Raw genomic sequence first — 21,847 nt, forward strand, 5'->3', positions numbered from 1 at the left:
TCTCAGTCTCCCTCATAGAGAAAATTAAGATTATGCTAATAGTTAATATCCCACCTATTCTACAGTGTTGTTGTGAAGATTATATCTTGCCTACACTATACAAAACAAAGCAGCCTGTTGTGCTAGCCCTCCTTCATTTTTCTCCATTATACACCTAGCGTATATTTATTTGTTTATTGTTCATTCTCTTGTATGCTCCTTAGCTGGAGCAGTGCGTGCCCTATAGTAAGTGTTCAATCCATATTTGTTGAATGAACGAGTCAATCTTATGAGATAATGCCTGTGGAAACACTATGTACTTTTCTAAGTGCTTTGAACATGAAAGGTGACATTATGATTTTTTTTTTTCCTAATGAAAAGTTTTCCCATCTACCAAAATGAATGGAACTCTAGGGGGAAAAACACTGATTATCAATATATCTTTTCCTTTCCTGAAGAATTAGTTTCCTTTAGGGGCTGAGGAATTAGATCAAGAAATGGGTTTCCTGGGGCTTCCCTGGTGGCGCAGTGGTTGAGAGTCCGCCTGCCGATGCAGGGGACACGAGTTCGTGCCCCGGTCCGGGAAGACCCCACATGCCGCGGAGCGGCTGGGCCCGTGAGCCATGGCCGCTGAGCCTGCGTGTCCGGAGCCTGTGCTCCGCAACGAGAGAGGCCCCAACAGTGAGAGGCCCGCGTACAGAAAAAAAAAAAAAAAGAAATGGGTTTCCTGACATTTTAGGGGACTTTCGGAGGGCTGAATTACTTTTGGTAAGTGCACCAGTCTTAACGCTCCTCTTTTAGCTCCTTAGATTAGCAGGGACTTTATCAAAGACCATTAGGTAATAGCCGCTACCTAGTGCTCTTCCTGATTTATTGGTTATCAAGTCTATTACACAAAGGATGTTATTTCCTGAATATTCGAAGTTGTTCTGTCATACCTACCTTTATTAAGTGGTTTGCTTCTTTCTCGTCTGTGGGAGTTGTGTTACCCTCCCTGTATTAACCGACCCTAAAGGAAGTGAGAGAAGCTGACGTGGGGTATATACCAGTTTGGGTTGTCTCATATAAAATATGATCTATTTATTCAACAAATACTTCTTGAGTACTTCCTATATGTGAGACCTTGGGGGGATTGGGCTCTCTTGGGGGGATCACAGATTAATAAAGTCCATTTTTGACCCTTACGTAGCTTATAACATGGTAGTGTGTGGGGTGGTATCACTTTTGATAAGGGGGCCTCAGAAAGGGCCTTATTACTTCATAGTAGGCATAATATTTGGATTTTAGAAAAGAGAGACTGAAACATTCTAGGCAGAAAGAACAATATAAACAAAGGCTCAGAAACAAGGGCATAAGATAATGTAAGAGAAAGCTCAATAGTCTAATTTGATTGGAATTGGGGGAGTTGGGTGATGCGTCTGGGAAGGGTGTGCTGGAGCCAAGTCATGGAGGACTTACAGTGTTAGACGGAGAAGTCTGGTCCTCACTTGATAAGCAATAGACAACTACTGAAGCCTGTTTTTTAAAAAAATAAATTTATTTATTTTTGGCTGTGTTGGGTCTTCGTTGCTGCGTGAGGGCTTTTCTCTAGTTGTGGTGAGCAGGGGCTACTCTTTGCTGCGGTGCACGGGCTTCTCATTGCGGTGGCTTCTCTTGTTGCGGAGCACGGGCTGTAAGCACGTGGGCTCAGTAGCTGTGGCTCATGGGCTCTAGCGTGCAGCCTCAGTAGTTGTGGCACATGGGCTTAGTTGCTCCGTGGCATGTGGGATCTTCCTGGACCAGGGCTCGAACCCGTGTCCCCTGTATTGGCAGGCGGATTCTCAACCACTGCGCCACCAGGGAAGCCCTACTGAAGGGCTTTTGAATGGGAGTAAGGATATGTGATCAAAGTTGTGTTTTGAGGAGGTGAATGTGGCAGTGATGTGTAGGATAAACCAGAGGGAAAGAGAACTGGGACAGAGCGACCGGCTATGAAGTAGTGAGGGTCTGAAGTGTGGTGGTGGAAGTGAAAAGTAAGGGGAATAGGTGAAGTCAGAAGTGATGTAGAGATAAATTGATAGGAATTTGTGATTGATTGTAGAAGCTTAAGGAAAGAGTTGAGCATTCAGTCTTTCATTTGATAATTGGATCAATTGTTATTGTCTTCTTTATACCCAGGTTCTGTTCCATACCCTTGGGAACAAAGCAGGCAAGCTCTATATACCACTCCTGGAAGTCAGTTTTTGTTGGGGAGACAGATAATAGACAAGTAAAGAAATAAAATTATTACAGATAACCATAGGTACATTAATGAATTTAATATAGTCCAGGTACCTTAAAGATTGTGGTGCTGTAACTTGGTACAGAGACCCAAACGTGGAGAATGCAGAAGAGTCAACGGCTACATGCTCTCTTAAATATTCAGTGTCTTAAATACGCTTTTAGCAAGTACTAAGTTATAATCTTCAAAAGGACCCATATCACAGGTATTCTGAGTTGTTTAAAAGCCAGTATTGTTACTCCACTGAGTTTGCCAATCTTAGATTTTTACATAGGCAGGAGATCAATACATTTCAACATTAGTGTTGAAATTTTCCCCAGAAAAGAAAATTTTCCCCAGAAAAGAACCTCAGGTCTTCTCTAGTCCTTGTACAAGTCCTAATTTGCAGTTCCAAGGTTCTGAGCCACATAGTGTATAAGAGACAACTTTTACCTGAATTCTTTTTTTTTTTTGCGGTATGCGGGCCTCTCACTGTTGTGGCCTCTCCCGCTGCGGAGCACAGGCTCCGGACGCGCAGGCTCAGCGGCCATGGCTCACGGGCCCAGCCGCTCCGCGGCATGTGGGATCTTCCCGGACCGGGGCACGAACCCGTGTCCCCTGCATCGGCAGGTGGACTCCCAACCACTGCGCCACCAGGGAAGCCCTTACCTGAATTCTTGGGTGTATATTATTAGCTAATCACCTGAGCCATAACATTACGCTGACTGGTAATTTTAGGAATTAATCTCTGATGGTTTCTCCAGGGTGTAGTTTATGAAATCTTTTTATTCTATTAAGAATTAACCTGTTGGGGAATTCCCTGGTGGCGCAGTGGTTAAGAATCTGCCTGACAATGCAGGGGACACGGGTTCGAGCCCTGGTCCAGGAGGATCCCACATACCGAGGAGCAACTAAGCCTGTGTGCCACAGCTACTGAAGCCCGCATGCCTAGAGCCTGTGCTCTGCAACAAGAGAATCCACTGCAATGAGAAGCCCACGCACCTCAACGAAGAGTAGCCCCCGCTCACCGCAACTAGAGAAAGCCCACGTGCAGCAACGAAGACCCAATGCAGCCAAAAATTAAAAATAAATAAATAAGTTTATTTTTTAAAAAAAGAATTAACCTGTTGAATGGGATATTTAATAATGACCGTATAAATGTTGGAGGATTCTCGAGATTACAGTGATATTGATCATCTTCTCACTATAATTAGCCATATTTTAAATCCATTCTTAGTAAAAGAGAGTAAGACTGTGACATCATTATACAGGGATTGACTGATTCCAAATTCACATGAGTTGTAAATTCTTTATATATAACCCTATTTGACACAATTCAAGATTAGGATTTCCCCATTATATGGCATTTTCTGTCAACTGATTCTAGCAAAATTTTTGATACCTGCTCTGAAAAGGCACTCCTGTTCCAGACACTTTGAGTCTACAAAGTTTGGCCTATGGAATGAAGTTTGAATAAAATATTCCTCCCATTTCAGAGGATAAGGTACCCAACCCATCTGCTGTTCAATGTCAATCCCTCTCCCTGTGCCTTTGAGCCCATCCATGCCTCCCAACTTCCTCTAGCACTTCACTCTCTCAGTTATCCCCTCTCTTTTCTGTACTTTCTATCTTTCCCTTTCACAGTGGTTCTTCCCCTCAGCCTATAAACATACGAAAAGCCTCTCCCATCTTAATGAGCCCACACTTGACCCCATATCTCCAGCAGGTATAATCTCTCTTCTCATGCCATTGAAGCTTTTAAAGAGTAGCCGTTGCTCACCCTCACCACCTGCACATCTCCTACCCACTCCTCCATCCTTGCAGCTGAGTCTGCATCCTCCCCGCTCTACTGGCATTCTCAATATAAGATCCTCCAGGATCTCAAATTACCAAATCTAATGGACATTTTTTCCGTTCTTATCTCACTGAACCTCTCTGCTGTATTTGACACTGTTTACTACTCCCTGATTCTTGCAGTTCTTCACTTCCTTGGCCTAATTCTCTTTCCATCTCGGACTGTTCCTTCTCTTTCCTTCGTTTCTTCCACTTTTCCTTTAAATGTTGACATTCCCACAGGTTCAGTCCTTGGCCTGTGTTCCTCTCATTTGGCAAATTCTCCCTGGCTGATCTTATCCATTCTCTCGCTACTCTTGAATCTGTATCTCCAGCCTAGAGCCCTCCTTAAATATTCAGTGTCTTGCCAGGCATCTCTACCTGGACTTCCCATAGGTAACTCAGTGTATTCAAAGTTGAACTCGTTTTCTCCCCTCAAACCTACTTACTCCATCTGCTGCTTTAGTTGAGGATACCACCCCAATTCTAGGTATCATTATTGACTCTCCAATTTTCTGCAGTCCTTGAGGATCACTTAGGAAGCTATCAGTGAATGTTGCACATTTTTACAAGTAGGAAAAAATTGTGGCTCAGAAATGTTACTCTGCTGTTGAAATTCCCTCACCTAGTGTGTGGTAAAGCCGGGTTTCAGTTCCCGGGATATGTGAATTTAATGCTCATGGTCTTTCTACCATATCATGCTGTCTCTATAGAGTATATTGCAGGATGATTTTGGGGTTTTGTTTTTTACTATCATTTTTAGATAATTTCTGTCATTTTGCACGGCCTCAATATGAATATAGTATGGGTTTTTTTTAGTTCATTTGTTGCATATCATATCTTCAGCATGGTATCTAAGATGTAGAAAAGATGAAAAGACTTTTCAAACTAAAATTAATAAATTTTTATGGGTGGATGAGCTAAAGAGTGGAAAAGGTCGATTAGACACCTAGCATAAAGTTGGATATAGTTATAAGTTAGTTGATTTTAGCTGCATCATTGCCTCATGACTAAGAGATTCATTCATACATTCAACAAATAGGTATGAACTGTCTACCTTGTACCAGATGGGCATCATATTACATCTTCTGCTTGCTAAGCTAAGAAAGTCACAGTAGTTGGAGATATACCCCTGCCTTTAAGGATCTCAGGGTCCAGTGAGAGTTACTGATGTATAAACAGAGTGACAGTACTATGTTAAGTGCTCTAACAGAAGTGTTGTGGGAACACACAGGAAGGAAGGATAATTCTGTTTGAGAGAGTTGAATGGAGAGGAGGTGATATTTGAGCTGTACCTTGAAGTATTAAAGTATGGTTAAAAAACATTTCATCTGTTAAAGAGAAGAAAGAGTAGTTTGGGTATAAAGAACAGTACATGAAAAGACAGAGAGGCGTGCAAAACGTTGAAGTGTTTAAAACCATGAGTTTCATTGTGACTGGAGCATGGGGCTTGGTCTGGTAAGAAGGGAGATAAAGGAGAGAGACAGGCTGGATCCCACTGTGTGCATTCAGCAGTTTTTTTGTTTTTTTTTTTCTCCTGCTTCCAGAGTTCTCAGGTCTGAAGTAACCTCTGGGGCCCATTTTGAGCCAGTGCAGCTGTACTGTGACTTTGGTCCTAGTGACTTTGGACTCTTGGAGTAGCTTATGCACAAGTGTCCTACTGGTTTCTGTCAAGTGTGTGAATACTAAGTAACTTGAATATTACCCCTTAGTCCCCTCCTGCTACCCTGCCTGAGGTGCCAAGTTGCAGAAGGAAGAGCAGCATCTGTGTGGCAGCAGCAGCGTTATTGTATTCGCATTTGTTGAGTCCTTCTTCTGTGCCAGGCACTGTAGTAAGGACTTTTTGTGAATTTGCACTTAATCCTCATAATCTGATAAGGTAGGTGCTGTCACTCATTATCACTATTTTATCAATAAGAAAACTTAGCCTTAGCAACCTAAGTTGGTTGCCTAAAATCATGACAGCTAATAAGCAATGGAGCTGGGCCTTGAATCCAGGTCTTTGTGGCTTAAAGCCTCTAAACCAGTCTCCTCTGCTGCTTTCTAAGAGAAAGGAGAATGAGAATAAATTCTAGAATATGAGTACAGTGAAGAGAGGCATTTACGTAATAAACCTGCTTTTTGCCTTTTGCTTTACCCCCGGAGCAGCTGCAGGCTGGGTACCCCCAAGAGGGGAAGGGGGAAGGAGATCAAAAGCAAGCTCATACTGAAGGGCAGTGAGGCGGGGTGGCCACGTAGGAGGTTCAGAGCCGCCCTGCCTTGGGGAGCAGCATATGCTGTTTCAGAGCTGAAGCAGCTGCTGTTCTGCCAGGTGTGGCTTCCTGTGACCAGGATGTGGGCAGGAAGGGGGTGTCAGCTGCTCCAAATGTGGGTTGAAGGGCATGGGGTTATAAGGTCAAACCAAATGAGGAAGTGTATGCAGAAGCAGTGGGAAACAGCAAAGCCACAGACAGATGGGGTGCTAGCATTATCTGCATGGAGCTTAGCTTGGGAAAATACCGTAAATAGCTGCTGTGAACTCTGTGGCATGCGCAAGGGCTTTTTTTTTTTTTTTTGCCAGAGTTAAAGGTATTAAGTAAAAAAGATTTCTTCATTGGCCTGAGGTTTGGACCAGATGACCTGGTGTGCTGAAAAGAGTTCAGGACTCTGAGGAACCCTTCTATTCCTGTTCCCACCTCTGTGGTCTCAGCTTGGGCAGAGCGCTCTGTGCTTGCTTTCTTATCTGTAAAGTGAGGAGTTAGACTTGATAAGTAGTTTTGAAGCTTTTTCAAAATTGCAGTATTGTGTGATAATTAAGTGTAGGTTTTGGGGCTTCCCTGGTGGTGCAGTGGTTAAGAATCTGCCACCGCGGAACGTGCAGGGAACACGGGTTCGAGCCCTGGTCCGGGAAGATCCCACATGCCGCGGAGCAGCTAAGCCCGTGCGCCACAACTACTGAGCCTACGTTCTAGAGCCCGCGAGCCACAACTACTGAAGCCTGTGCGCCTGGAGCCCGTGCTCCGCAACAAGAGAAGCCCCCGCTCGCCGCAACTAGAGGAAGCCTGTGCGCAACAATGAAGACCCAACGCAGTCAAATATAAGATAAATAAAATAAATAAATTTATAAAGGAAAAAGGGATAAGCTTTGGAGTTAGACTGCCTTGGTTCAGTTCTAAGTTTCACCACTAAACAACTTTGTGGTCTTGCTACAATTTCATCATCTATAAAATGTCCCTACCTCATCGAGTGGTGGCTGTGAGACAGACAGGTATTGTATAAGGCATCTCAGTAGGGTGCCTGCCGCATAGTACCTGCTTAATACATGCTAAATGTTATTATCTCTTCAAACAGACTCATAGGTACAATTATCAATGAATAAAAGGAATATAAATATGGGATTTGGAGGTCTCTCTTGCTCACTCCTCAGTGTAGTGGAATAGAGACCTGGAAGATGACGGCTCTAAATATATAGTTCAAACAGAAGTATGAGCCTAAATGAAAAAGGAAATTGCCTGTGTCCTGATGTCCTGCTTTTTAGTTCAGTATTTCTCAGCTGGGCACCAGGACACAGGCACTCTGGGAATTCAGGCAGTTGTGCCTTTGCTGGAGCCTTTCCTGGGACACACTGGGACTATAATTGTAATTTTACTTGAGGGACCCACTGGGCAGATTAGCATTCAGAAAGGCATCAGGACTCCTTTTCAGCAGGGTGTAAGTCATTTTGACAGTGCAGGTCATTTATTTCTGAACAGCTTCCTAGTCTGAGGTAGAATCTGTTTAGATTTAGCATTACGTTTTTTCTATAGTAAAACAGGGAAAACTTGAAAGGACGTTTATTTGTTGCCTGCTGTACTGGCTGTATAGTTACTTAGAAGCGAATGCCAAAAACTGTAGCCATTGACTAGTGGACAACTGGCTACTGCTCTTATCACTGTTATAGCTGTTCTTCAGATCAGCTATATTTGTATTGTTATTGGGTAGCAGAGTCCTTCTCTGTGCGTGCACACTCTGAAACCAATAGGCAGAGAGGATTTGCCCCCGTAGAAGGTACCAGAATTAAGAATTTATAGTTAGGCAGGAAAGAGCTAAGAACTGTTGTAAGTCAAATTAGCTAGTTGCCTGGTTCAGAAGAGGTGACGTATGTCTGGGAGAAAAAGGTACATATGTATATATTAGGTTTAGCAGACAAGAATTTAAGGCTAGAAGTCAGCTAACAATGAGAGGGTCAGGCAATTCCGGAAGTCAAAACAGTTAGGATCTAGGGTCCAAACCCTGGGGAGATGGTCGTAAATCAGTGTCGATAACAGTTAGAGCTGGATGGAGCCAACTGCCCCCTTGTAGATTAGCTCAATCCCTGAGCCCCTAGGTGTTCATTATAGCTGGAAGGCCATCAGATACCTGCGGGTTACCTTCGCCCCAACTGAAATGATGACCTCTCAGGGGAGGGAGAACTTGGTTGGGTGGAGAACTGCTCTCCTGGGCCTTGTGTCCCACAGCAAACCAGGAGCTGGGTAATAAACCTTTCACTAAGAAGCTTTCTGTTCTGTGATATACTCCACCCCTGCCTTGAGTACTCCTCCCTGTAATGTCCTTTCATATGTACCCACCCTTTATTACTTTAATGTATACATTTCGTATGGCTAAAAAGCTTAATCCAGTCCTGGGGTGAGGGTGGGGAAATGCTCAGGAGTTGGCTGCATGCAGTACTTTGGTAACTGTGCGTTTATTGTGTTGTGTTTGCGGTGTGCTAGGATTTGTTTGGCATGACCGTGAATGCGCTCGCACCTGGCCTTGCACAATGTCCCTGCTCCTTACTGTAGACGGAAGAGCATATCTCTTACCCTGCATTAGCAATGGCAAAGCTCCCCCATCGTATGCTCCATCCCCACATTGCTAATTAGAAATGAAAAGCCTGTGCTTTTTTTTTTTTGTGGTACGCGGGCCTCTCACTGTCGTGGCCTCTCCCGTTGCGGAGCACAGGCTCCGGACACGCAGGCTCAGCGGCCATGGCTCACGGGCCCAGCCGCTCCGTGGCATGTGGGATCTTCCTGGACCGGGGCACGAACCCGTGTCCCCCGCAGCGGCAGGCGGACTCTCAACCACAGCGCCACCAGGGAAGCCCGAACCTGTGCTTTTCAGAAGGCTCATCTTATGCCGGCATGACACATTTGTTAATACTCCATGCCGTAACTTGTGAAGAGCTGTTCCACCGCTGCTAATGGGCCTTGTGCTCACACACATTCAGTGACTGTTGTTATAAACTGATATTTTCCCTTGGGCCATAAACCGCAATTCAATTTCAGTTTCCCTTTTAACTCATTTACTTCACAAAGATCTAATTTAAGACAGATTAGGTAGAATATTATTGGACTTCATGAGTACCAAGTGACTGTTGCTTAAGAAATATTCTCGTAAGAATCCAAGGCTTGCTGTCCTTCCCGTTCCTCCTGAGCTTTAAAGGATCTGGTGTTGGAGCACAGTATCGAATAAGGGACGAATCTTCTTTTCTGGATTCTTACCAGCAGTTTAACAATGATGACTGACATTTAAGTCAGCCATGTGTATGCCTTTAAAATGCTTTTGTATATATTTTTTTAAAAGCCAACCCATCACCAGTCATCCCTATCCATTCTCTCTCCCATAGTCACTGTCCCGCTAAGAACAGGGGGTATAAGTAGGGGATATAGGGCAGGGAAAAAGCAGCCTGTGGTACAGTTCTGTCTGGTACCCTTCTGCCCCATGCTGCCCTCTGCCCACATAAGTATAGTTGTCAGGATAGTATTAAGCACTGTTGACCATGGACTTGACAGAGTTTCAGTTGAAGGAGCAAAATAAGTAACTCAGGAGAGTTCTAGCAAGATGTAATGTGAAGGAATGAATAACAGTAGGTTTTCTCCTCAAAGGTACGGTTTGCTGCTTTGTTGCACTGAATGTTGGATGCTTCTGTGCATTTTGCAAACTGTAGACTAACAGATTGCAGAGCTGGAAAGGACCTGGGTACGCCCGTCAGGCAGCCCCTCTCTCATGTTAGAGATGAGGAAAATGAGATCCAGAGAGCTGCAGGGGCTCCCCCAGGCCACATAGCCAGGTAGAGGCAGGTGAAGAAGGACAACCTATGTGTTTTAATACCTGACAGGTGATGTGGCAGTTCTCAAATCCTGATGAGCACAGATTCCTCTGCAGCTTGTGTATCAGAACCTCTGAGGTGGGACTTGAGAATCTGCTTTTTTTTTTAAAGCTGATCAGATCATTCTTAAGCAACCAGTCTGGTTTAGGTCAGAACTGGTGTTAGTACATAACAGGGATTAGCCAACCTTGATCCCTGGCCCAGATCAGCTCTGCCATTTGCTTTTCTACAGCCCATGAGTTAAGAAGAAGGGTTTTCACGGGACTTCCCTGGCGGTCCAGTGGTTAGGACTCCGCGCTTCCACTGCAGGGGGCACAGGTTCCATCCCTGGTTGGGGAACTAAGATCCCACAAGCCTCATGGTGTGGCTAAAAAAAAAAAAAGAAGGTTTTTCACATTTTTAAAGGGTTGGGGAAAAGTCAAGAGCATAATAATATTTTGTGATATGTGAAAATTTTATGAAATTAAAATTTCCTTGTCTGTAAATAAAGTTTTATTTGAACACAGCCACTCATTTGTTGACGTATTGCCTGTGGTTACTTTTGCAACTACAATGGCAGGTTGTTGCAACAGGGACTGTATGGCCCATAGAACCTATAATATTTGCTATCTGACCCTTTACAGAAAAGGTTTGCTGACCCCTGATATATATTATTCTATCTCTCAGATAAGCCCTGCAAGCCCCAGTGTTAAAAGGAGATTGCTAAGCTTTGAGAACTTGTGTTGGTCCAAACAGCATCTTGCTTTATGCAAAAGATGAAGTTTGAAAAACTGCATATGAATTAAGCATATGTAAATCTAATTATTTTAACAGTAAAGTATGTTTTATTGTAATACAACTTGCTGCTTGAAGTATGGAGGATTCACCTTCGTTTCTGGAGGTTTGGTGAAAGCTAGATGTTTTTTTCTCTTTGAATAGAAAAAATATCTCCTGTTTTTATACTTGATAAAGATAGAGGGTGTAAATATCTAGAAAGGAGTGATGATAAACTATTCTGTATACAGTATTCAGTATCCAAATTAATTGTGAAATTTCTACTTCACACATAAAATGTCCATAAGGAAGCCTTTATACCTACAAAACCATCGTTTTACAATTCACTGAAAAGACCTAGTTTCCCTCAGGATCATCAGTCTCTTTCTTGCCAACTCAGCACTGTACTCATTCAGAATCCTAGCTACCTCCTAGTTCTTCTTCAACCAAGGCCTAACAACTTCAGTTTCCTAACGTCTTCCTTTTCCTTTTCCTCTTCTCCTTTTCCCTCACCTCAGACATACAAGCATTTGTTCAGTCACCAAGCAACAGGCATTTATCGAGCATCTACTCCATGCCAGGTGCTGTGCCGGCTCTGATTCTGAGATAGGAAACACCCTCAGTGGTCCCTCTAGACCTATCTTTCCATCATGACCAAACTACAAGATGAGAAATTGGGAAGGTGCAGAGTTTGTTAACTTTTAACAACCCTGTTGCCTGTCTTCTTCTAAGGCAGGTAGGTGACTTTGGAAAGGCCCAGCCTGGTGGTTTTGGATCCTGGGGCACGGGCCAGTGCTTCTTCCCTTGTTACTGAGGCTTTTATGCAGCGTACCCCAGGGGCTCAACGTTCTCATTCACCAGAGACCCCACCCCCCACACCAGGTTCATTCTCTGCCATGTTCCCATTGAACTGCCTCTCAATCTGGTACAATAGGAGCTGTAAAGAGGCTCTAAACTTGGAATAATACGTTGCTCCTTGCTGCCTGACCTTTGATAGGTGGCGTCCCTCTCCTGAGCTTTTGTGAGATGCACAGAGGATAATAATCCCTCCTTCACACGTACTTCACGGGAATATTATGAGGTTGAATGAGGAGGTTATTTAAAAGGCTTGGCATTTTCAGAGAGGGGGTTGCTATAGAAACACAGAGGAGTACAAGTACTTCAGAGAGGGGGTTTTGAGAAAGTGCAGGGCTCTTTGTTTCTTTGGGAAGCCAAAATATGGAAGAGCCAGTAGCTCAGCCCTTGACCTCTTTCAGCCTAACCCCAAGTCTACTACTTCCTCTTGCTTTTAGGATTAGTCTTTCCCTGCAGCGTGCCCCACTGGAACCAGTCCCTTCTAGTACAGGAAGAACATTATTGCAGTGCATTCTCACCCTGGGGATGGTGCATTGAGCACTTCCAGGATGTATATGGCTCAGTACCAGCACTGCTTTTCTACTGTGGAGAGACCGGTGTGGCTCTGTCAGATTAGGAAAGGAAAGAGCAGAAGATGAGAAGACAGGAACTTTGAAAAGTCTGCCAGCCACCGTTTATTGGGAGTGCTTGGCCTGAGCGTTATATTGGAGCTGTGGGAGGCAGTGGGAGGAGTGAGGTTGGTTCCCGCTCTCCAAGAGCTTGAAACTTAGTTCTAGGAGTAGGTGGAGAGGGTGGAGGGGAGGGTACAAAAAGAGCTGGGAGAATAATGAAAGACACAAACTCTGAGTGTAGAAAAGGGGGAGCTCAGAGTAACTGGAAATATACCACAGAAAGGTGGGTCCTCAGTACCAAATTCAAAATACCGCTGGCCTCTGTGGGAAGGAGAGTGTGTATTTGGGAAGGAGTGCAGAAAGGAGCAGTATTGGTAAGGCATTATTTCCTAGGCTAACTGATGGGTGCATAAATGTGGTATCGTTCTTTAGAACTTTTCATATGTCTTATACCTCTTACATGGTTCAGTTTTGTGTGTGTTTTTGTGGTGTTTTGTTTTCGTTGAGATACAGTTCACAAGCTAGAAAATCCACCATTTTAAAGTGTACAATTCATTGGCTTTTTGTTCACAAGGTTTGCAGGCATTACCACTATCTAGTTTCACAACACTTTCATCACCCTAGAGAGACCCATTTGCAGCGAGTTCCTAATCCCCTCTCCATCCAGCCCTAGGCAGCCACTAACCAACTTTCCATCAAGATTTGCCTGTTCTGGACATTTCACGTAAACGAAATCGTACAACATGTGGCCTTTTGTGTCTGAACTCTTTTCAAGATTTTGCAAGACCATGTTGTAGCATGTATAAACACTTAAATTCTCTTTCTTTTTTTTTCTTGGCCCAGATGTCCTTATTTTTCAAAAAGCTCCTTAAATCTTTCTGAAGTTCAGAATGGGTTGGGAACCACTTTTAGCTATTACTATTCTTAATTCTATTATTTGGCTTGTAATAAAACTGATTTTTAAAAATGTATCAATAACACCTTACTGGGCACTTTTCAGGTAGTAATGTACAGTTGACCCTTGAACGATGCAGGGGTTAAGGCCATGGACCCTCAGCATAGTTGAAAATCCACATATAATTTCTAGCCAGCCCTCCAAACATGCAGTGTCCCCCACACCTGCGCTCCCTTAGTGTCTGCGGTTCCTCTGTACCTGTGCTTCCGCAGCCACAGATTCAACCGACTGTGGAGCGTGTAGCACTGTAGGATTTACTATTGAAAAAATCCACGTACAGGTGGACCTGAGCAGTTCAAACCCACGTTGTTCAAGGGTCAATATATTTTTATTGTGGTAAACTATACATAACACAAAATTTACCATTTTAACCATTTTTAAGTGCACAATTCAGTGGTATTAAATACATCCACCATGTTGTACAACCATATCGCCACTGTCCATGTCCACAAATTTTTTTATCATCCCAAACAGAAACTTTGCCCATTAAACCATAACTGTCCAATCCTCCTGCCTGAGGCCCCTCATAAACTCTATTCTACTTTCTGCCTCTATGAATTTGCTAATTCTAGATACCTCAGATAAGTGGAATCATATAACATTTGTCCTTTTGTGTCTGGCTTATTTCACTTAGCATAATGTCTTCCAGGTTCATCTATGTTGTAGCATATGTCAGAATTTCAATCCTTTTAAGACTGGAGAGTATCCTGTTACATGGATATATGCCACATTTTGTTTACCTGTTTGTCAGTTGATGGGTTGTTTCCACTTTTGCAGTATTTTGAATAGTGCTTTTATGAACATCCATGTATACATTTTTGTGTGAACCTGTTTTTAGTTCTCCTGGATATATAGCTAGGAGTGGAATTGCTGGGTCATGTGGTAACTCATTGTTTAACTTTTGAGGAACTGCCAACTGTTTTCCAAAGTGGATTAACAATTTTATATTCCTGCCAGTAATATATGAGAGTTCCAGTTTCTTTATATTCTTGCCAGCATTTGTTATTTTCCATGTTCTTTTTTTAAATTATTACCATCCTAGTGGATGTAAAGAGGTATCTCATTGTGGTTTTATTTGCATTTCCCTAATGACTAATAATGTTGAATATCTTTTCATGTGCTTATTGGCTGTTTGTATATCTGCTTTGTAGAAATGTCTATTTAAATCCTTACCCATTTTTAAGTTGGATTATTTGTCTTTTTACTGTCGAGTCGTAGGTGTTTTTTTTTTTTTTAATCTATTCTGGCTGCTAAACCCTTATTAGATATATGATTTGCAAATATTTTCACCCATCCTTTGGGTTGTCTTTTCACTTTCTTAATAGTGTCATTTGCTGCACAAAAGTTTTGAATTTTGATGAAGTCTCGTTTATCTATTTTTTTCATTGGTTGCTTTTGCTTTAGGTGTCACACCTATGACACCACTGCCTAATCCAAAGGTATAAAGATCTACACCTATGTTTTCTTCAATGAGTTTTATAGTTTTAGCCTTTACATTTAGGTCTTTGATCCATTTTGAGTTAATTTTCATATCGGGTGTGAGATAGAGGTTCAGATTCATTCTTTTGCATGTGGTTATCAAGTTGTCCCAGCACCATTTATTGAAGACTGCTCTTTCCCCTTTAAATCGTCTTGGAACCCTTGTCGAAAATCAATTCACTATAGACGTATGGGTTTATTTCTGGACTCTCAATTCTATCCTATTGCTGTGTTTGGCTATCCTTATGTTAGTACCACAGTTTTGATTATTATAGCTTTGTGGTAAGCTTTGAAATGGAGAAGTGCGAGTCTTCAACTTTGTCCTTATTTTTTCAAGATTGTTTTGGCTATTTTGGTTCCCTTAAATTTCTATACAGATTTTAGGATCAGCTTGTTAGTTTGTGCCCAAAAAGGCAGTTGAAATTTTGATAGAGATTGCATTGAACCATAACAGTATTAAGTCTTGCAATCCATGAGTGCAAGATGTCCTTCCATTTATTTATGTTTTTTTCAATTTCTTTTAATGATGTTTTATAGTTTTCAGTGTATAAGTCTTATACTTCTTTTGTTAAATTTATTCCTAGGTGTTTTATTCTTTTGGATGCTCTTGTAAATGGAGTTGTTTTCTTTCTCTTTTTTTCTTTTTATAGTTTTTAAAACATTTATTTATTTAATATATTTTTGACTGCATTGGGTCTTTGTTGCTGTGCACGTGGGCTTTCTCTAGTTGCGGCGAGTGGGGGCTACTTTTCGTTGCGGTGCGCGGGCTTCTTAGTGCGGTAGCTTGTCCTGTTGCGGAGCACGGGCTCTAGGCACACAGGCTTTAGTAGTTGTGGCGTGCGGGATCAGTAGTGGTTCGCAGGCACAGTAGTTATGGCTCGCGGGCTCTAGAGTCCAGGCTCAGTAGTTGTGGCACACGGGCTTAGTTGCTCCTCGGCATGTGGGATCTTCCTGGACCAGGGCTCGAACCCGTGTCCCCTGCATTGGCAGGTGGATTCTTAACCACTGAGCCACCAGGGGAGCCCCATAGCGTTGTGTTCTTTTTTTTTTTTTTTTTGTGGTACACGGGCCTCTCACTGTTGTGGCCTCTCCCGTTGCAGAGCACAGGCTCCGGACGCGCAGGCTCTGCGGCCATGGCTCACGGGCCCAGCCGCTCTATAGCATTGTTTTCTTAATTTCATTTTCAGATTGTTTATTGCTAGTATATGGAAATACAACTGATTTTTATATGTTGGTCTTGTGTCTTGGAACCTTGCTGAACTCGTTTATGAGTCTGATAGTTTTGTGTGTATCTATTCCTTAGGGTTTTCCATATACGAGATCATTTCATCTGCAAATAGAAATAGTATTTCTTGCTTAATTGGCTTGTCTAGAACGTCCCGTACAGTGTTGAATGGAAGTGGTGAGAGTGGAATCCTTGTTCCTCATTTTAGGGAGAAAGCTTTTAGTCTTTTAACATTAAAAACGATGTTAGCTGTGGATTTTTCATAGATGCCCTTTATCAGATTAAGGAAGTTCCCTTCTATTTCTAGTTTGTTGAATGTTTTTATTACGAAAGAGTATTGGATTTTGTCAAACGTTTTTTCTGCATCTATTGAGATGATCATACAGTAATTATGCTTTATTTTATTAATACGTTGTATTACATTGATTGCTTTTCATATGTTAAATCATCTTTGCATTTCTGGGATAAATCTCACTTGGTCGTGGTGTATAATCCTTATTTTATATGCTACCAGATACTGTTGGCTGGTACTTTGTTGAGGCTTTTTGTATCTATATTCATAAGGGATATTAGTCTATAGTTTTCTTTTCTTGTAGTGTCTTTGTATGGTTTTGTATCAAGGCAGTACTGACCTTACAGAATGAGTTGGGAAGTGTGCCCTTTCCTTCTGTTCTTTGGAAGAATTTGTGAAGGATCGGTGTTAATTCTTTAAACATTTGGTAGCATTCATCAGAGAAGCCATCTGGTCCTGGGCTTTTCTTTGTGAGGGTTCATTTTTTTAATGCAAGGTGCAGAAGAGTATTTATGGTAGAATCCCATTTGAGAGAGAGAGAGAAGGAGAGTCTTTTTAAGCTATATTTATGTTATATTAATACAGAAAAGTTTTGAAAAGATATACAAGCAGCAAATGTTATCGTTGGGTCATGAGATGGAACTTGTCTTCTCTTCCCTTTTTTTTTTTTTTTTTTGTGGTACACGGGCCTCTCACTGTTGTGGCGTCTCCCGTTGCGGAGCACAGGCTCCGGATGCGCAGGCTCAGCGGCCATGGCTCACGGGCCCAGCCGCTCCGCGGCATGTGGGATCCTCCCGGACTGGGGCACGAACCCGCGTCCCCTGCATCGGCAGGCGGACTCTCAACCACTGCGCCACCAGGGAAGCCCGTCCTCTCTTCCTTTTTTAATGATTATGAACGTGTATTGCTTTAAATTAAAAAACAGAACAAAACCAAAAACCTACTTAAAATGGCTAGCATTTGACCATTTGCTTTTTTCACCTGCACGGTGAGATGCTAGGGCTGTGTACTTGCCACTGACCTTGTGTCCTTAGGAACTCAGTCTAGTAGGCCCCTACATCTCTCTCCAGCTTCACAGTCTGCTGCTCCCCCTCTCTATTTTATCCTCCATCAACACTGAATTACTTATCAATTCCCTGAAAACACCCACAGTTCTGTGCTATTGTGCCTTTGTAATCCTATGTTGGTCCCTTTCCTTGCCAACCCTTCCTCCTTTATCTGCCCAGTTAATCCCTCTTAATCTCCGCTTGTCCTTTAAAACCCCTTCCAAATGTTTAGTTACCTGCCTTTGTGAACACCTCGCAACCCACTCTCTTCCCTTGCATTTCCCACCCAATGGGGGAAAAAATCTCTCTCTCCTCCTGCCTCATACATTACGCATATTTTTGTTACTGAACTTTGTATTTACCCTGCATCATAATTACTAGTTCACATATATGTCTTCCCTAAAAGTACAATTTTATTCAATCTTGTATCCAAGGAGCTTAGCACAATGCTTGGCACAAAACATGCTCAAAAAGATTTTAATTGAATTGAGGTCATGCGACAGGAAAAGGCATTCTGGGTAGGATGAGCAATGAGAGCCAAGACCAAAGTTTAAATGACTGTAACCTGTACTGGTTTGGCAAGACAGGAGGATTCATGCCAGGAATGATTTTGGCAAGGCTGGTAATGGAGGCTCTTAAAAGCCAGACCGAGTAGACTTGGTAGGTAAATACTGGCGGAATGAAGAACCCTCCTCACCTCCTTTGAGTTTTTGCTCAAATCTCTCTTCTCGGTAGGCTTACCCTCACCACCTGAGAGGGATAGACTCGGAGTTCGGGGTTGATAGATGCAAACTATTACATTTAGGATGGATAAACAATAGGGTCCTATTGTGTAGCACAGGGAACTATATCCAATCTCGTGGGATAAACCATAATGGAAAAGACTATTTAAAAAAAAAAAGAATGTGTATATGTGTATAACTGAGTCACTTTGCTGTACAGCAGAGATGGGCACAACATTGTAAATCTACTATACTTCAAAAAAAAAAAACACCAAACCTGTCATCTCTCCGTTCACCCCATCCCCTGACCCCTGCACTCTAGAGCCTCCTTTCCCTGATCTTCTTCCTTTTTCCATAGCACTTATCACATTTGGTGTAATTTACTTACTCATTATGTTTTTTATTTATTATCTGTCTCTCCCCTTAGAGTATAAGCTCCTCACAGTAGGGTGGCCTTGTTTACTGATACTTCCCAAGCACCTAGAACGTTGCCTGGCATATAGTAGGCACTGAGTAAATATTTGTTGAGTGAATGAATCCTAAATTAATAAACTTAGGGCTTCCCTGGTGGCGCAGTGGTTGAGAGTCCGCCTGCCGATTCAGGGGACACGGGTTCGTGCCCTGGTCCGGCAAGATCCCACATGCCGCGGAGCGGCTGGGCCCGTGAGCCATGGCCACTCAGCCTGTGCGTCCAGAGCCTGTGCTCCGCAACGGGAGAGGCCACAGCAGTGAGAGGCGCGCGCACCGCAAAAAAACAAAAAAAAAGGGAAACAAAAATAAACTTAAGTATCTTGTCCAGAGCTGGCATAAAATAGTTTACGTATAATTCAAATGTCTTGTTTCTGAAAGGAAAGTTTATTCTGTAAAACTGCTGAGATAGTGTCATCTATTTGTAATGTAATCTGGGGCAGGGAGGGGGGAGGGAGGTGAGGGAAAGAGGTTTCTCTTGCCTTAATATTGCCTGAAGGTTTCTTGCCCTAGACACCAAACTGAGAAGTAAAACTTAGAAATACATTTGAGTTTATTTCTTGCCTAGAAAAATGTTGTTTCATGTGATGATTAATTCCCATGCTTTAATAATTTCTCTCTCTCTTTTTCCACAGACCTTTGTAGTATTAAACAGAGGGAAAACTCTCTTCAGATTTAGTGCCACGCCTGCCTTGTACATTTTAAGTCCTTTTAACCTGATACGAAGAATAGCTATTAAAATTTTGATACATTCATATCCTTTTCTGCAAATGTGGAGTGAGTGCAGCAGTTGCATGGTCGCTGGTGTGTGTTTCTGAATGTGGACAACTTGATTGTATATTAAGTATTTTACCAATAATGTAGGTGACTATCCCACCAGTTAGAAGTTTTAAGAGTGACTTCTGCTGAATCCTGAGTTGAGCTTCAGCAAATTCTTTTTTCTTAGGATGATGTCATGGGAGTCTGGAATTTTGTGGATATCATTAAGAGCAACAAATGAAGATGGTAACCTTTTACTGAAGTCTTACTTTTTAAAGCACTCAGACTTCAAGAGTTAAATTGTTCAGCTTCTTATATATGAAAGTCCATATTAGAATTTTTGAAAAGCTACTTCTTGAGTTACAAATAATTGAATGAGTGTTTTAGAGATCTGCCTTGAATATTTTTGATTTCTTGAACAGTGAGTTTAGAAAGTATCTAAGATAGTTTCTCAGATTAAATGGCCTCCTTGGTACAGAGGTTTAGATCTACATTGCAAGATTGCTATGAATCTGTTTTGGTGTTTTTGCTCCCCTTAAACAGAAAATGCCCATTTATTCATGTGGCTTGACTTTTATGTCTTATTAATATAGGAGAGTATATGACAGATGACAAATTATGTGATGGGGTTAGCAACTTTGCATAGTGACTTTAAACTTTCATGGTTGGCCTTCAATTGGACAGTACTTAGTCCCATGCTTCAGGGTTTTTGTGCCCTCCAAGTAGGATGAGGAAACCAGCAGTTGCTACTTTGTAAATAGGTTTGCTGAGCTTTTGCACATTTTATTAACAGTAAGAACTTCGCAACCTGGTCTGGAATCTTTGGTTTACAAGCAACATAGATCTGAAACCTAAAGGTTTATAAGTAAATAAATAACTCACAATGGACTTCTTCCCTTTTTGCTGGATCAGAAGATGGTGTTTTTTCTCTTCTAGCCAGAACATGTTGTTATTCCCTGAAGAAAAATACAGCTGTAGTGAAGAAAAAAATCCAGCTGTAAGAAGTAGTTTTTCTTTTTAAAACTCCACTAATAGAATGAAGATAGTGAATGCCATTAGCAAGAGAGAGTGAATTAGCAACAAATGAGATATGGCTTCTGTGCTTATTAAAGTGACAGTTTGAGTTCGAGTAACTCATATTGACCTGAAGCCGTTTAATTTTTCTCAGTAGACAAGAACAGGAAGGGCTGAGAGAGATCCTGGATGGAATTAAAATGGCAACAGAATGATTTGCTACCCATAAACATTCCCAGGCACTTTCAGAATGATCAGATGAATTTGCCTCGTTACCTAATTCTTAGGAGTACGGTGGTGCAGATGTCCTTAAAATCCTTACCCAATGTACCATAACTGGTTTCCCAGATTGGACAAATTCAGCGTACATTGACTGTTGCCTTGCCCCACAAGAACAATCAGACCTTCGGAAGACTATTAAAAAAAAGAAAAATCATTAATGACATGCACATTTCCAAATAACGGGTAATGCAAGATAATTAACAATAAATGACTACTGAATAATATAGATTAGATTTAATTTATTTTCTCACCTGATGACTTTGGCATCTGGTGGACTGCAAGATTTCTGGTTATTGGGCAGAGAGGTATTTAGAGGCATAAGTGGTAAGAGGGAGAAATGTTTATCCAAAAGGAGTAGAGCAGTGACAGTGCTTTTGAAAGAAAGAGAGTGGCCATGCTGCTGTGTCCACTCACATTCTCTGGCCAGGTGTGGGTCCACATGGTGGCACTCTCTGTTCATGGTGATGACCACAGTTTTCATTATCACCTCGCCTTTTCCTCCTCTCTGTGCTTTGTCTCCTTTCAGGTTACTGATTTAATTCCTGTGATACCCAATGCGATGTGTGTTTGCTTCCTGAGGATAAAAACTGGCCAGATTTTGTATATTCTCCCTTGACTTTTTTCTACAGTGTTTAGCATGATCATTATGTGCACTATTTTGACCAACTGTGTATTCATGACTTTTAGTAACCCTCCTGAATGGTCGAAGAATGTGGAGTAAGTAGCTCATTTATTTATTTATCTGCCAGCTTGTTTTAAGTATTTTTAGTCACTGAATCTTGCACTGCACAGCTTATCCACCAAGGAAGAAAATTATTGCCCACTTTTCATGTCACAAAGATGTGTGAGGATACGTGTGGAATTTAAGAACTATCCTTAGAAGTCAACTCTAGAAAGAGAAAGTATGCCCTGGAAGTTACTACTCATCACCTCTGCCCTTTCCTATGTCAGCCAATGCTTTGACTTGCTGCCCCATCACCATCTTGTACCTCAGTTCCTGATGATACTGCCTTCTTCTCCAACATTAGCTTTCCCTTTCTTTTTGACTTGTCTCAAGTTAAAATTAGCTGTGGGGCCTCCTCGCCTGGTTCAAAATGATCATGTGCTAGATGGCAATACAGAGTTTTTTCTTTGCAATACCCGTCAGGGCCCAGTGCAACATTCCAGAGTTCTTGCTTTGTGCATTTCAGTAATTTTCATTTGAAGCATCCCTTTCTCTTCCTCACTTC

The 21,847-nt window shown here is 42.2% G+C and overlaps 1 protein-coding gene across 9 annotated transcripts in view; it reads left to right on the top strand.

Annotated features, from left to right (window-relative positions):
- Window positions 1-21,847, top strand: part of SCN8A (sodium voltage-gated channel alpha subunit 8) — a 177,812-nt gene that overhangs the window by 65,879 nt on the left and 90,086 nt on the right. For all 9 annotated transcript variants that reach the window (XM_067696586.1, XM_067696584.1, XM_067696587.1 and 6 more), the window contains exons 3-4: window positions 19,199-19,316; window positions 21,245-21,335. In XM_067696586.1, coding sequence (XP_067552687.1) covers window positions 19,199-19,316; window positions 21,245-21,335 — 209 coding nt within the window. The remainder of the gene's footprint in view (window positions 1-19,198; window positions 19,317-21,244; window positions 21,336-21,847) is intronic.

The sequence above is a fragment of the Pseudorca crassidens genome, chromosome 11 (genome assembly GCF_039906515.1).
Source record: "Pseudorca crassidens isolate mPseCra1 chromosome 11, mPseCra1.hap1, whole genome shotgun sequence".
NCBI lineage: Eukaryota > Metazoa > Chordata > Mammalia > Artiodactyla > Delphinidae > Pseudorca > Pseudorca crassidens.